Source organism: Nyctibius grandis, chromosome 8 (genome assembly GCF_013368605.1).
Source record: "Nyctibius grandis isolate bNycGra1 chromosome 8, bNycGra1.pri, whole genome shotgun sequence".
Taxonomy (NCBI): domain Eukaryota; kingdom Metazoa; phylum Chordata; class Aves; order Nyctibiiformes; family Nyctibiidae; genus Nyctibius; species Nyctibius grandis.
Window position 1 is genome coordinate 43,056,311 of NC_090665.1, and position 12,476 is coordinate 43,068,786.

Sequence of the window (12,476 nt, forward strand, 5' to 3'; positions counted from 1 at the left end):
CACACAGAGTTCTACACACAGATGTAGAAGGTTTGTAATTTGAGAGACGTTGGAAGAATAAGAATATTTTAGATGTTAAGTATTCAAAATTGTTCTTCCCTTCAAAGAATGATGCAACAAAACGTCCATAGAATAACTCTTAACAGGACGTCTTTGCCATTTTTCATTTGCAGTTATGTTTTACTAATCAATTTTCCTTTTTTTAAATTATATTTTGTGGTTGAATCTGAAACTAGAAAAACTATCCCCCCACACACACACCCATCTAGCACAAAATTTAAAAAAAAACACAACAAAATGCAGAAAGAAAATCTAATAATATTGGCACTAATATTTGCCAACACTCACATTTTGGCTCCTGATATTTTTATCTTTCTGAAACAGTGCTGTTCCAAGTCTCACTTGTCAGATTTTGCCTCCAACTAAGCATGCAGCAGCCAATTCCTCCTTTCCTTCGTCTTGCAACAAATCCACCATCAAGCAGTTGATTAGAGAGATCCAAACCTGGAGCGGTAAGACTACAGGATACAGGGGGAAAGCTGCAGGACAGTCAGCTCATGGGCTTCTAGAAACAAAACGATTTGGCACAGCAGGGTGCCGAGCACAGCAGCACCCCCAGCTCCCTGCAAGCCGTTACGGGTGACTGTGGAGAAGGTTGCAAGGGCAGCCCTTGGAAGGGCTCTTGCTCCTTCACCCAGCACCAACCATGAGCACAGGGAAATGCAGGTATGGCTGCAAGGCCACCTTCCTCCTCCTCCCCTGCCTGGCAGCTTTGATTCCTCCCCACACAAAATCCACCCCCCATGCTCTTGGCTCTCTGGAGGACCTCAAACCGTCAGACAGAAATACATTGCTTTCTGCTCCATTGTACAGAAAAACTGAGGTCCATGTCTAGAGGACAGCAACGACTCAAAATTTCTGGGGATTCTTTTTTTTTTTAATGTAAAAAAAGAAAAGCATATTCTTGCTTTGTAAGAGATTTTTGTCCCCATTTTCTTTTAGACCTGGTCTCTTCTGATGGGTTTTTGTTTGCTGCTGTTCTTGACAAAAAAAACCCTCTTTCTGCAGCAGAAGAATTTATAATTAAAAATGCAACATTCTCAGTGGAAATAACATTTGCAACACTATACAATTCTTTTTCTTCAGTGTAACTCACATTAACACTAGATGCACTTACAATATTTAGTCAGATTTTTTTTTTAAATTATTGGAAGAGGAAATACATAATATTAACACTTCAGCACATTAAACAAACATACCAATTTCCTACAACAGAGACTTCTGCCTTTGGACTACATGATAACGCACCACCACAAATGAAAAGATAAAATTTAGTCAGGACAGGAGAAGGACATTTCTCAGCCAGGAAGGTCACTAGCACGAGCAGTTCTGCTGCGAAGGGGGTGGGTTGTCTGTGAGTCGCATGCTCCTTCCAGAAGTGCCCCTGGAAGGGTCAGATTCTATACTTTCCGACATCTTTTCACAGATTATATCCACCAGACGCTCAAACACCTGCCTTACGTTGATGTTTTCTTTGGCACTAGCTTCAAAATAGTCAAAACCTGTGAGAAAAAGTGAAAAAAAAAATCAATAGAAACTGATGATAATGGAGATGGTTTTTAAAATACTAACCTTTTTTTCAGAATTCACCTTAAGAAAACAAGACATTAGACAATTCTTAGGCTCAGTTGGTTCCCACAATCTCAGAATACTGAACAGAAATACATCTAAAATTTATCAAGCATTGTAAGAGTCAAAGGCATAAATGGATCCTTGCCATCGCCCCAGTAAGCACATCTGCAGGTGATGCAGATCTGAATAAACCCAGGACAAGGGAGTGGAATTCTCCCAATGCCACTAACAGGTAACGTACAGAGGGGCCTTCCTGGGCTCCACACGCCCCTGCGTGACAGAGCCAGGCTTACTCTACAAACCACTACCGCAGTCTGGCAAGAGCAGAGCCCAGAAAGAGAAGCACAATCGTGGTTGTGTTCCTTCTGCTGACCAACTTCTGCACTGGTGAGCAAAACGGTACACGAGTTTGGTCCTGTTTTTCCCATCCTTTGTCTGATCAGATGGAAAGCTCTTCAGGGTCATTAATACTTGTACAGCACATGTCACAACAGAGCACCCATCCTGACAAGGGCTGTTCAGCGCTGCTGAATTACAAATAATGTTGAGTGCCTCCTCCAGAGTAATTTCAGTGTCCAGTCGCCAGCTCCTAGCTGCAGTGATGAGTACAGATTCTCAAACACTGACCCTTTCTGATTGAAAAAAACCACCACAGCAAGGCTGGAGTTATGCCAAGGTGGGGATGGCACACAGACAGCTATTCCTGCTGCCTCCTCTTGACACCTTGTGCTACGCAAGAACCAGCCGTCTCACAGACGAGCCTGAACCCTGCCTCAGCCAGCAGAAACGTGCTGAACTGTGAAGCATTTCTTTATCTTTGTAACCCCAGGGGCCTCAAAGGCCAACCATCACTGACAATGGCTGGTGCTTCTGTTCTACCAGGTTATTATATTGCCAACAGCGAGAGCTCAAGCACCACAGAGAGTTTATTTTGCAATAAGCTACATTCTGTTGTGCTTCATTTTGGGGATATTCTGCATTGCATCAGTTTTCTTTGAACATGCCACAAACAAAGGGAAAGTTAAGTCATCTTAAACAATTAGTCCGTCACTGCTGGTAGACTGAGTCACCTTGATGTGTGAGATAACAAGTAGGTATCTACCCCATTCTAATACTTTTTAAAAAAATCATGGGACAACAGGTGGAGATTTTTGCCTCGTTACTAAATAAGTTCGGCTGTCCTGCATCAGATGAGGGTTCTGTCTGCCCCACTTGCTGTCTTTGATGATGATTAAAAATGTGTATAAAAGACATGAGAAATCAGAGAACTGAACTTCAATATTTGTCAGTCCAACATTGGTTTAGCTTCTGCTGGGGCTGAATCTGTTTTGGTTTAGTTCATGTTCAGGCCAATAACAGTTTCTTAATCTGATTAGGAAATTATTTCAATGATGTTAATGTCTTTATACAAACTTAGATAAACATGCTGAAGAATAACCTTTGTGTGGCTCAGTATGATGAAAGCACCAGTTTAAGCAGTTGATAGTCAAGTAAAGAGATTCCTCCCACCTAACACACAAAGTAATTTCAGATAATGTTGTACACAGTAGCACAGTTAATATAAGGAAAAACTGACTGATAAAACCACATATATTTTTCAGCCCCTTTAAAAAGAGCATTTGGTATTTTGGGAGGCTACAGAAGAGGAGGAATGGGACAGCACTTGCCAAAGGTATGGTTAGCTTTTGTTGTGCTCTGCACTGGGGTATGTTTCTCCCAGGTGAGCTGGAGAAGCGTGAGGACAGGTCGGGGGCAGAACTGGGGATTTTTCAGCAGAACAGTTCCCTGCTGATGGAGTCAGTTGCTATGGTAACTCTGCGCGTGTGTGTTTTGAAGTGTCCCATATGTAAAGGATTCAGATTCTAGATGCCAAGTTTGTATTTAAACAAACAGGGGAATTTTGGGGGGAGTAAAAACATTAGAAGTCCAAATAGGAGTAGGAGTTCCAGTAAAACTCTCTATTTGCTGTTACATTGTTCTGGACAAATTTTCAACTACTAACAGTGTAATTACTCTTGCAAAATATGTGGGCACACATGCATTCACAACGGGTTTTGGGAGTCTGCAAGCCAGGAACTGAGTTTATTCACATTCATATTTTCAAAAGCAAGCAAATTAAATTCTGATGTGTAAAAAAAGAGCTCATAACTGATTTTGCAAACTAACCATGTCTTTGCTTTGCTAGTCCTACATGTAAAGAATTATTATTACAATAATAATAATGATGGGAAATTAGAGAGTTTAGTTTGATATTAGTTTGATAATGCCGTCATTATTTGTTTATGACGGCAGTGCCTCAAAGCTCCAGTCATGAATGGGACCCCTTTGTGCTTAGCATATGTAGAATTTACACTTGAAGGCTCTAAACCTGCAGGCCTTTGCAGACATACTTATTTTTTTTGCATGTGAAACATGAAAAAATAATCTGATTGCTCTTAACACTTTGGAACAGTGACCATCTTTTTGTTTATATCACACAGGTCCCAATCACAAAGCCATACTTTATACTCTCTATGAGCAGGGTTTCTATACCTTCCCTTCATTAAAAAACCAAAACAAAACAACAATAACAAAACCCCCAACTAACAAATACTCATTATCTAAGATTTAACCATAACTGGCAATGTGATTAAGGTCACACTTCAAACTACAACAATGTATGCAGTGTGTACTGGAGCTCCAGTACCCTCAGTTTAACAATATGTTATGCACCCTTCACTTACTGCTTAAGAATTGAAGACAACACAGGATTTTATAAATTGGGGATGATGGTGATTCCTTTGGGTCTGGTAAGAATCTCTACTCTTACAAGCTAAACAAATATTTACAGTATGCCCACTGTAAGGGTCTCCACTGTTAACTGAATTAAATTTTAACAGGATTTACTTGCCACTATGAATTCTTTAAAAGAAGATGACAGTATAGGTAGATCTTAACACAGAAGGCCTGATTCCATATTAAAAAGATTGTATATGCTATAATATATGACGAAAAATGATAAATAAATGCAAAATTAGGATGAGTTTACTTTGCTGTTCATTCTAAAATTTTCATTGCAATCCCAGCTTCCTCTCAATGGAACTGTTTTGCTTTTTCTATCCCATATCAATAACATAATGTCATTTCCCTACCTGGATAGAGAAGCTTGGTACATTTAAAAAATTATTTTACTCAACTCTACAGTTCTGATGTATAAACTTATTTTTTCATTGTTTAGTTGCAAAAAAAAAAAAGTGTCTTCTACAAAAAAATCAATGTTTGCATTCTGAAAATGACCATATGGTACTTAGAGAACTGGAGACAGAATTGTGTTTATGAAAAAACTTTTTCTCTTTTTATGCCACTGAGTTAATAAAAGCTGTTCTCTCCAGACAAACTTTATCTTCCTTATATCCTTAGATATTAGCTTTGCAGATACAGCAACACTACAAGAAGGTAGTATTCAGCATTAAGCAAGTAAAATATGGACCTAGAATATATTACGGTTCTTAGTTGTGCTAGCATTATTGAAGTACTGCTGCTGGAAGGACTTTTTATCGTACAAATTAAAAGGAACACAGCATAAAGAAGGAGAGGAAAAAGAGTAGAAAGAAAAGCTTTGATACGTACCTAGCTGATCCGCCAGATGTTTCCCCTTCTCCACAGGAACAGTTCTTTCATCCTCCATGTCACATTTGTTTCCAACCAGGATCACTTGTGCATTGTCCCAGGAGTAAGTCTTGATTTGTGTGGCCCTAAAGCAGGTCAAAAAAGATTGTGACCTTTCATCAGCCATGCCAAAATACAATCGTATATTAAGGATGAAAACAAGTACCATTAATGACAACATCAACATCTCCAGACTGTATGTTGGTTAAAAGACAAATGACCAAGTTGACACATAAAGCAAGAATGCAGACTATGTAATTTATAGCACCAGTCTATTTTACTACTCCTTAACTTTATGTGACAATAAAGTTTCTTGTCAAGACTTTGCAAGTGTTTTAAAGATCATGAGATCCAGATAAAAAGCTGAATTGAATAATTTTTGAAGTCTAGGGACTAAAACGCATTCTTCTAAAGCTCGTTCTCCCTCCGCTGTAATCTGTCAGAGGAACGAGTCAATTACACCTCTTATTGTCCCTATAGAGAAAGCCATACAATAGATATACACTTTATGCTAGATTTACAACTTCTTGTAAAATACATAACAACAACAATTCAGAGCAGACAAAAAAGATGCTCATTTGCTGCACAGTTTTAGTACCACCATAAGAAAGTGTGTTTTGAGAGTCAAACAGATGGAAGCATCAAGTCATCTTTGCTTGAACGGGAAAACTGGTTCATGGAGACTGAAAATTGCACAGAAATGTGGAAACAGTTGCTAAAGAGAAACAGAAATTTACCAAATCAGGAAGATATGGGATCAAGGTAAGGCTCTGTGAGCTAATATTTGAACCCAGGAGGATTAAGTGATACCTAAGGCAGGAAACAGCAGATGCAATGACAGACACCAAGTGTCAGACAAATGCTAATTTCAATGTCAGAGGGATCAAGTGCATGGGAGCTTAAGCAGGAGCACTGGGATGAACTTGAAGCCTCTAAAGCTCTCTCTGGCTCATGTGCTGAAACTGGAGTGGAGCTAGCTGTGGATCCCAGGAGTCTGACCTTACATTTGGTCTCTTTATAGTTTTTCTATGACAAAACAGAAGATTTTTTTTGTTTGTTTATCCTGAGGGCCCAGTCCTTTCCCACCACCCTCGGGGAGGTGCCACAGAGTCAGCAGCAGAACAGCTTTAGCTTGGGAGCATTCACTTTCATCCATTTTTTCAGACTGGCCCAACCTATTCTATCTTCACCAAGCTAGCTCTATCTTTTAAGACTCCTTTCTTCCCAAAGATAATTAGGCTGCTCTACCAGAAGCAATACACTCTTTCTCTCCTCCACCCCCCCTCCAGTCCCTAACTCACCTTCCCACTCTCTGTCCCTAATCGCCACCCCTCCATACAGGACACTACAGTTTCAGACAAACCTGCCATTTCCCAGGAGTGCCAAGATTCCCCTCAGATTTTTACTTCATTTAGTTTGCTTGAACTCCCTTAACAATAAAGCACTTGATTCTTTCTCTTTTGAATTAGCAGCAGCCTCCAGCTCAGATCCACTAATGATAATTTTTAATTAGTTTGAGTTGCTTACTTGCCTTTTCCATGGAAAGCAGCCAGTCATGTTACTCCACAGATATCTATGAAAAAGGGGGTCATTTCCCTGTGCAACTTGCCTTTAAGCAGCAGCCTGTTTGGATTGCACTGGGAAACACAAACCTAAACCAAGCCCACCGCACATGCCCAGACCCATACTGCAACACGCAAAAATAAAAAAAGATTCTGTGCAGTGAGACTTCATACTCTTCTTAGTGTCCTCCTGGAAAGGCACTCACTCCAATCCCCATTTCAGCTCCTCCACTTTCACCCTTTTGAGTTCCCCCATGTAGACAGGCCCTGTGAGAGCTAATATGAGTCTGTGATGAATTTATGTGGTACTCTGGTTTCTCAAGGCTTATCACAGAAGGAGGTGGCCTCAGAAATCAACCAAAAGCCCAGGAAGATGAAATCTCCCCAGTCTCCCTGCATAAGCAATATAGAGAAAAGTCTCTCCAGGTTCAATTTAAAACACCTATAACCAAGCTCCTCTTCTGACTCCCAGTCCTCTCTCTGGATTCATTTCAGCCCCTGGGGGGTCCTGTGGGGACACACTGCCAAATTGTAGCTATTTAAACAGAATTAGTTAGAAAATGAAAAAGAACAAAGCATGATCTCCCACAGAAACTCATCCTTCTCCTTGTTTTGTACAAGTTAGTGAAAAACCTCTCTCACAGAACACTGACATTTACACTTATTAGGAATAAAAAACAAACAAACAAACAAAAGTTATGAAGAAGAAACTCTGATTCCCCATACAAAAAGAAAGCAACAAATTTCCAGAAGCTTTCAGAAAGGTAAATAAATAAATAGGCTTGTGAAATTGAGATGTTTCAACAACTGTCAGGGCAGTCCAACATATACGCTGGGAAAAATATATTTCTGTGACACGATAACAACGGTGTGCCTTATTTGTGCTGAATTCCCCAAATTAACGATAAAGCATGGGTTTTATGCTTCACACTTAGAAGAAAATAGTCTCAGGTTCACAGTTACATGAATATATCAACAACCTAATTTGGAGATCAGCCTTAAAGATAAATAAAGCTGATGACTTGTGAACCCAGCTGTCACTTAAACCTGAGTTAAATTTAACCAATTTTTTCTTCCCTTCCATGAAATTGTCTAGATTGGCCAAAGCAGAGTTTCCATAATATTTTCTATTTACTTTACAGTATCAAATGCTGAGCATGTTCTCCTTTCAGTACAGTTTCAAATGAGGTATAAACCACTGATGTATCTACACACAAAACTATCAAGCTAATGTCAAATAATAATGTCAAAGGAACCTACTAAAAAAATCTAGAAACTGAGCCGAAAGCCACAAAAGCTCATTTAACCCTTTCACTCACCCTACAGGAAGGACATCTTATTATTAAAACAAAACAATTAGTTAGTTTCAAGTATCAGGTAAAATCCGTCTTTGCTTTTGCCCATTTAGTCTTTTTCTTCTAAAATAACCTGACTGTACTCTTGCCACACTGCAGTAAGGAAAAATCCCTCTGGCTTAATCTTTTAAGGCTTCTCATACAATTTGCTGGGATTGTATGAAGTGAAGGAACAAGAGAACAGGTCATGTCCTAGATATTCCCAACTGCATTTAAATTGTGTATCTTAGTCTTTCTCAGCTGCTTTAAGATAATTATAATTAATTGGGGTGATTCATGTGAATGAAGGAAGACTGTACTTCACATTCATAAGCTACCTGGAGAGCTTGTCTAAATACCTGATATACAGCCATGATCCTCCTCATTCAGGAGAAAGAGTGCCTTTACTTGATTTAGGTGGAGTATTTCTGGAGTGACACAAAGCAAACCAGAATCCTCTTTAGGACATCCACCCATAAGAAGGGTGCAGTAAAAAGATCACCCAAGGAAGAAATCATATGCCAGACTGGAAGAGATATTCTCATTTCCCTTGTGCGCAGGTGAAGCCAGGTCTGGAGGCTGTTAAAACAGTCACATGCCAATGAGCCAGAGGTGAGCAGTAAATTGCACCGTACTTACATGGGAGGCAGTTTTAGAGGGGATGTTGGAGTTTCATGCAAAGGCTTGGAGAATAATAAGGCTAGTGAGCACAACCTGGTATGGCAATTTCCCAGCTAGAGGGAGGATATGAGCTCTAAGACGCTGGGGAGGTCTAGAAGGGAAAAGACTTCTCTCTGATGGAGAGCTGACTTTGCACAAGGCTACCTTCTCATAACATCAGTGTAAATATGAAGATGAATTTTGAGATCTATGTACACCTCTATGAGCTCAACAGAAAGTAAGGGTTTGTCATGGGCAAGAGCTTACTTGGGAGCGCTAGGTCTCTGGTTCAGCTGTTTGTTCATGATTTTGGCTTGTTTTCTGTAGGGAACTCTGCAGGAAGAGATGGTACAAGAGAAAGCAGTGAGAAAGGACTGAGAGTCATGCTGACAGCCTGCTTACACAGCATCTTAAAAAACCTGAATCACTAAAGAGCAATAGGCAGGGCACCAGCAAGAAGGAACTAGTTTTAGACTGGAGAACGTCCTGCTGTAAAACACATAGATGACTACTGTACACAACTTGACCCATTCCATGGTGTTGTGAATGGGTACAATTTTAGGATCCAGGAATTATGTTTAGGTGGGAAATTCTTACCAGCCAATGAGAAGGGACTGGGATGGACAGCAGCCAAAAGTTAGTGGAAGGGATATCACTTCATATTTTATTTGCTGATGGTTTTCTTGAGGTATCCTCCTAAGCTTGATTGTATTTGCTTTATGAACCTAGTCCCATGATCACACGGCAGGTAGCTTACTCATCTTTTTATGCCAGAGAAACACTCACATTCCATCCATACACGCTATTTTAGAAATAACTGGGAAGGATAACAGGTTCCTTACTGGGTTTAATTCACATTAACTAAGTACTGCTGATTTCTTATCAATGTCTAAAAAGTCAGTTGATCTGCTGCGTCATGCTGCATTTATGACAAAATATTCAACTTAACAGTATTCTTTATTTACTGTAGCTGGACACTGAAAAACACATCACTAGCCAGCTAGGATAGCAGGACACTTAAAAGTGAGAAAGGATGTGTAGGATTAATTGCTGTAATTTCTGGAAACTTGCAGGATGTAAGAAGACCTGGGATGAGCTTTGTTGTCGGCTTTTGCATATATTCTAGGTGGATGCCCCATTTAATTTCAGTGAGGGCTGAAGTATGGTCTTAGAACTAGCATGGTTTATTGTAGCCTCACCTAAACCTCTGCAAGCAGAGAGGCAATTCACATGTCGGGCCACACCCCTTCCTTGCAACTGCCATTTCCTGGGAATCTAGAAGCAATGCTACTGAGGGTAACAGCTTCATTAGCAGAGAAGAGGTGGTTCAGGCACTGAACCATCAGCCCATCTCATGTCCCAAAACTCCTGGCTCCAGCCCTCTCAGTCTTGCGGAGGTCCTCCCTCTTGGGCACAGCAGGAAGGCAGTCCTATCCACATGTGATGAACGAGACAAGGCAGGGCTGAGCATCAGGGGCATGCTACTGACTTTGCAGCCTGTGCTGCTTCCCAGTTGCTGTCACTCCATCCTCTCACCAACACCGAACAGAAGCACCGCAGGACTGCTAGGGCTCTGGTTTTATCATTACGCATACGCTGCTGCTGTCTTGCATTTGACCTGAAGAAGGGCCTAGGCTCATGGAGACAAAGGCTCTGAGCTAAAGGAGCTCAAGTAGTAGACACCTTAATTTTCCAGGGAGAGTACACTTCCTGATTGAAGACCAGATCCAGTGTAATGTTTTTTTGAAGCATAACTGTATCACCCAGCACGGTGAAAAAAGAAAAAAAAAATCCTACCTACTTGCTATGCTAGCAAATGGCAGAGGCTGATATCACAGCACCAGACAAAAGCTTTCGTTTCCATATCTTGTCCCTTCTGAAAACAACTTTGCAGACTGGGAAAAACACCTCTTAGCCCCATTGCCGCTAGAGGACTCTGCTGGCACAGCGATGCTGGCTGTAGCCCTCATCTCTCCTGTGAACAAGCTTCAGAAAGGGAGGAAACGGGCTACCACAGGCCGGTTTTATCTGCCCCACTGCATCATTTGGGCTCAGAATCTTAAAACGGATGGTTGGAAAAATCCCTGACATACAGTAAAAACCAACAGTGATGGTTCACCTCTGTCCTGTGGCTGATTGGGTGCTTTTAGCACAGATACTCATGCAGCCCCTGTGGCACAGGAAGTCAAATACACAAAGCTGACCGTTCCCAATTCTTACACTCTTGCACCGTTGCCTTTGATGGAACCAAGGTTAGACAACTTCCAGTACAAAGTTTCAGGTTAAACTTCACCTGTACAAACTTTAAAATAGTAGCAGCTCATAGATTGAGATTTGGTATTTTTTGGCTAAGTTAAGACGGGTAAGTAAGACTTACTAGAGAGAAATCAACAGACAGGTAGATGAACTGTGTGGTCACATACACTTTGTTTCATCAGGGAACCAAGCTGAAAATATAGTTTAGTGAAAGATATTGCCCCAGCTCACATGCCTGCTCTGCTATGGAAAAAATCCCTGTGCAGACACTTGCAGAAACAGCTTCATCTGAACTTGGTGTGCCACATGGAGGAACCTGGTTTTGGCAAAGCCTTTGGGTTTGTGTTTCTAGCAGGGAAAAAAAATATCTATCTCTATCATTAGCTCAGGGAAGGTGTTGCAGTTTACCTCCTGCAGCGTGGTGTCACGATACTGGAGATGCAGTGAAAGTGGAGACTACATCTTTAGATGTGATGATCATGACCAACTGCTTCAGTGGAGAGTGAGTACAAATAACAGGCAGCCTTGGAAGACGACCAGATTACTAGAAACAAATCACATTGTCGCAGCTTTTGAGTTACAACCTAGATTAGGGGATACAGAATAGGTGTTTGACAAAAAGCCAGACTAAGATGGATGCTAAGACCCAGTGCCATAGCCAGCATATGTTCCAGGAGAAGGAGGCTCTTCTGATCTGTTTAGGTAAGAAGATCTTTAAGTCACCTACATGCTGCTGTCACATGCTCCTGGGAGGTCACTGAGATCACTGCAAATCAATCTATCAGACTTGGGAGATTACATTAACCACCGCATTGCCTTCCTTTGCACACTGACCGTACCTATCTGCAGTATACAGCGACAGGGTAACAAGAAGAAATGATTGCAGAACATCTGAGGGGAGCCACTGAGGTGCTACTTCTGAGGATAGACACAGCCTTTCCCCTGCCTCCCCATGTCCTGTATTTCCTACACAAAGTCTGGTGTCCCTTTGAGAGGATGCCATGGCAGAACGTGATCTCCTGCAACAGGGTCCAGCCTTCTGCTTGTCTGTGCTGTGCCTGTGGCCACTACCTTACAGCAGCAGCTCAGATGTTTTCACCCCAGGAACTGTGCTGGGTCCCTGCTGAGAAAACACCTCCCATCAGCTACCACGAAGGAGCTGCAGCCAGTACCCATGGCCACAGCAATGACATGTTCTCTGGTTCTTCTGGGAAGACCACTACTCTTCCTGCTCTGTACATGTACTTGTCTGGAAGGCAGGAGAGCAGGAAGAAGGTCTGGGCCATAGCTCTGCTTCCAAAATCAGATCACAGTGTGGGGTGAGATGGGACATTTCTTCTGGGGGAAGATGACAGGTGGCACGAGCTACAAGGGGAGCCTCCAG

At 41.4% G+C, this 12,476-nt stretch overlaps 1 protein-coding gene across 1 annotated transcript in view; it reads right to left on the reverse strand.

Annotated features, from left to right (window-relative positions):
• Window positions 1-1,175: 1,175 nt before the first annotated feature.
• Window positions 1,176-12,476, reverse strand: part of RAB3B (RAB3B, member RAS oncogene family) — a 57,445-nt gene continuing 46,144 nt past the window's right edge. Inside the window, exons 4-5 of the mRNA XM_068405903.1 lie at window positions 5,242-5,366; window positions 1,176-1,562 (exon numbers count right to left, since the gene is read on the reverse strand). Coding sequence (XP_068262004.1) covers window positions 1,375-1,562; window positions 5,242-5,366 — 313 coding nt within the window. The 3' untranslated portion in view covers window positions 1,176-1,374. The remainder of the gene's footprint in view (window positions 1,563-5,241; window positions 5,367-12,476) is intronic.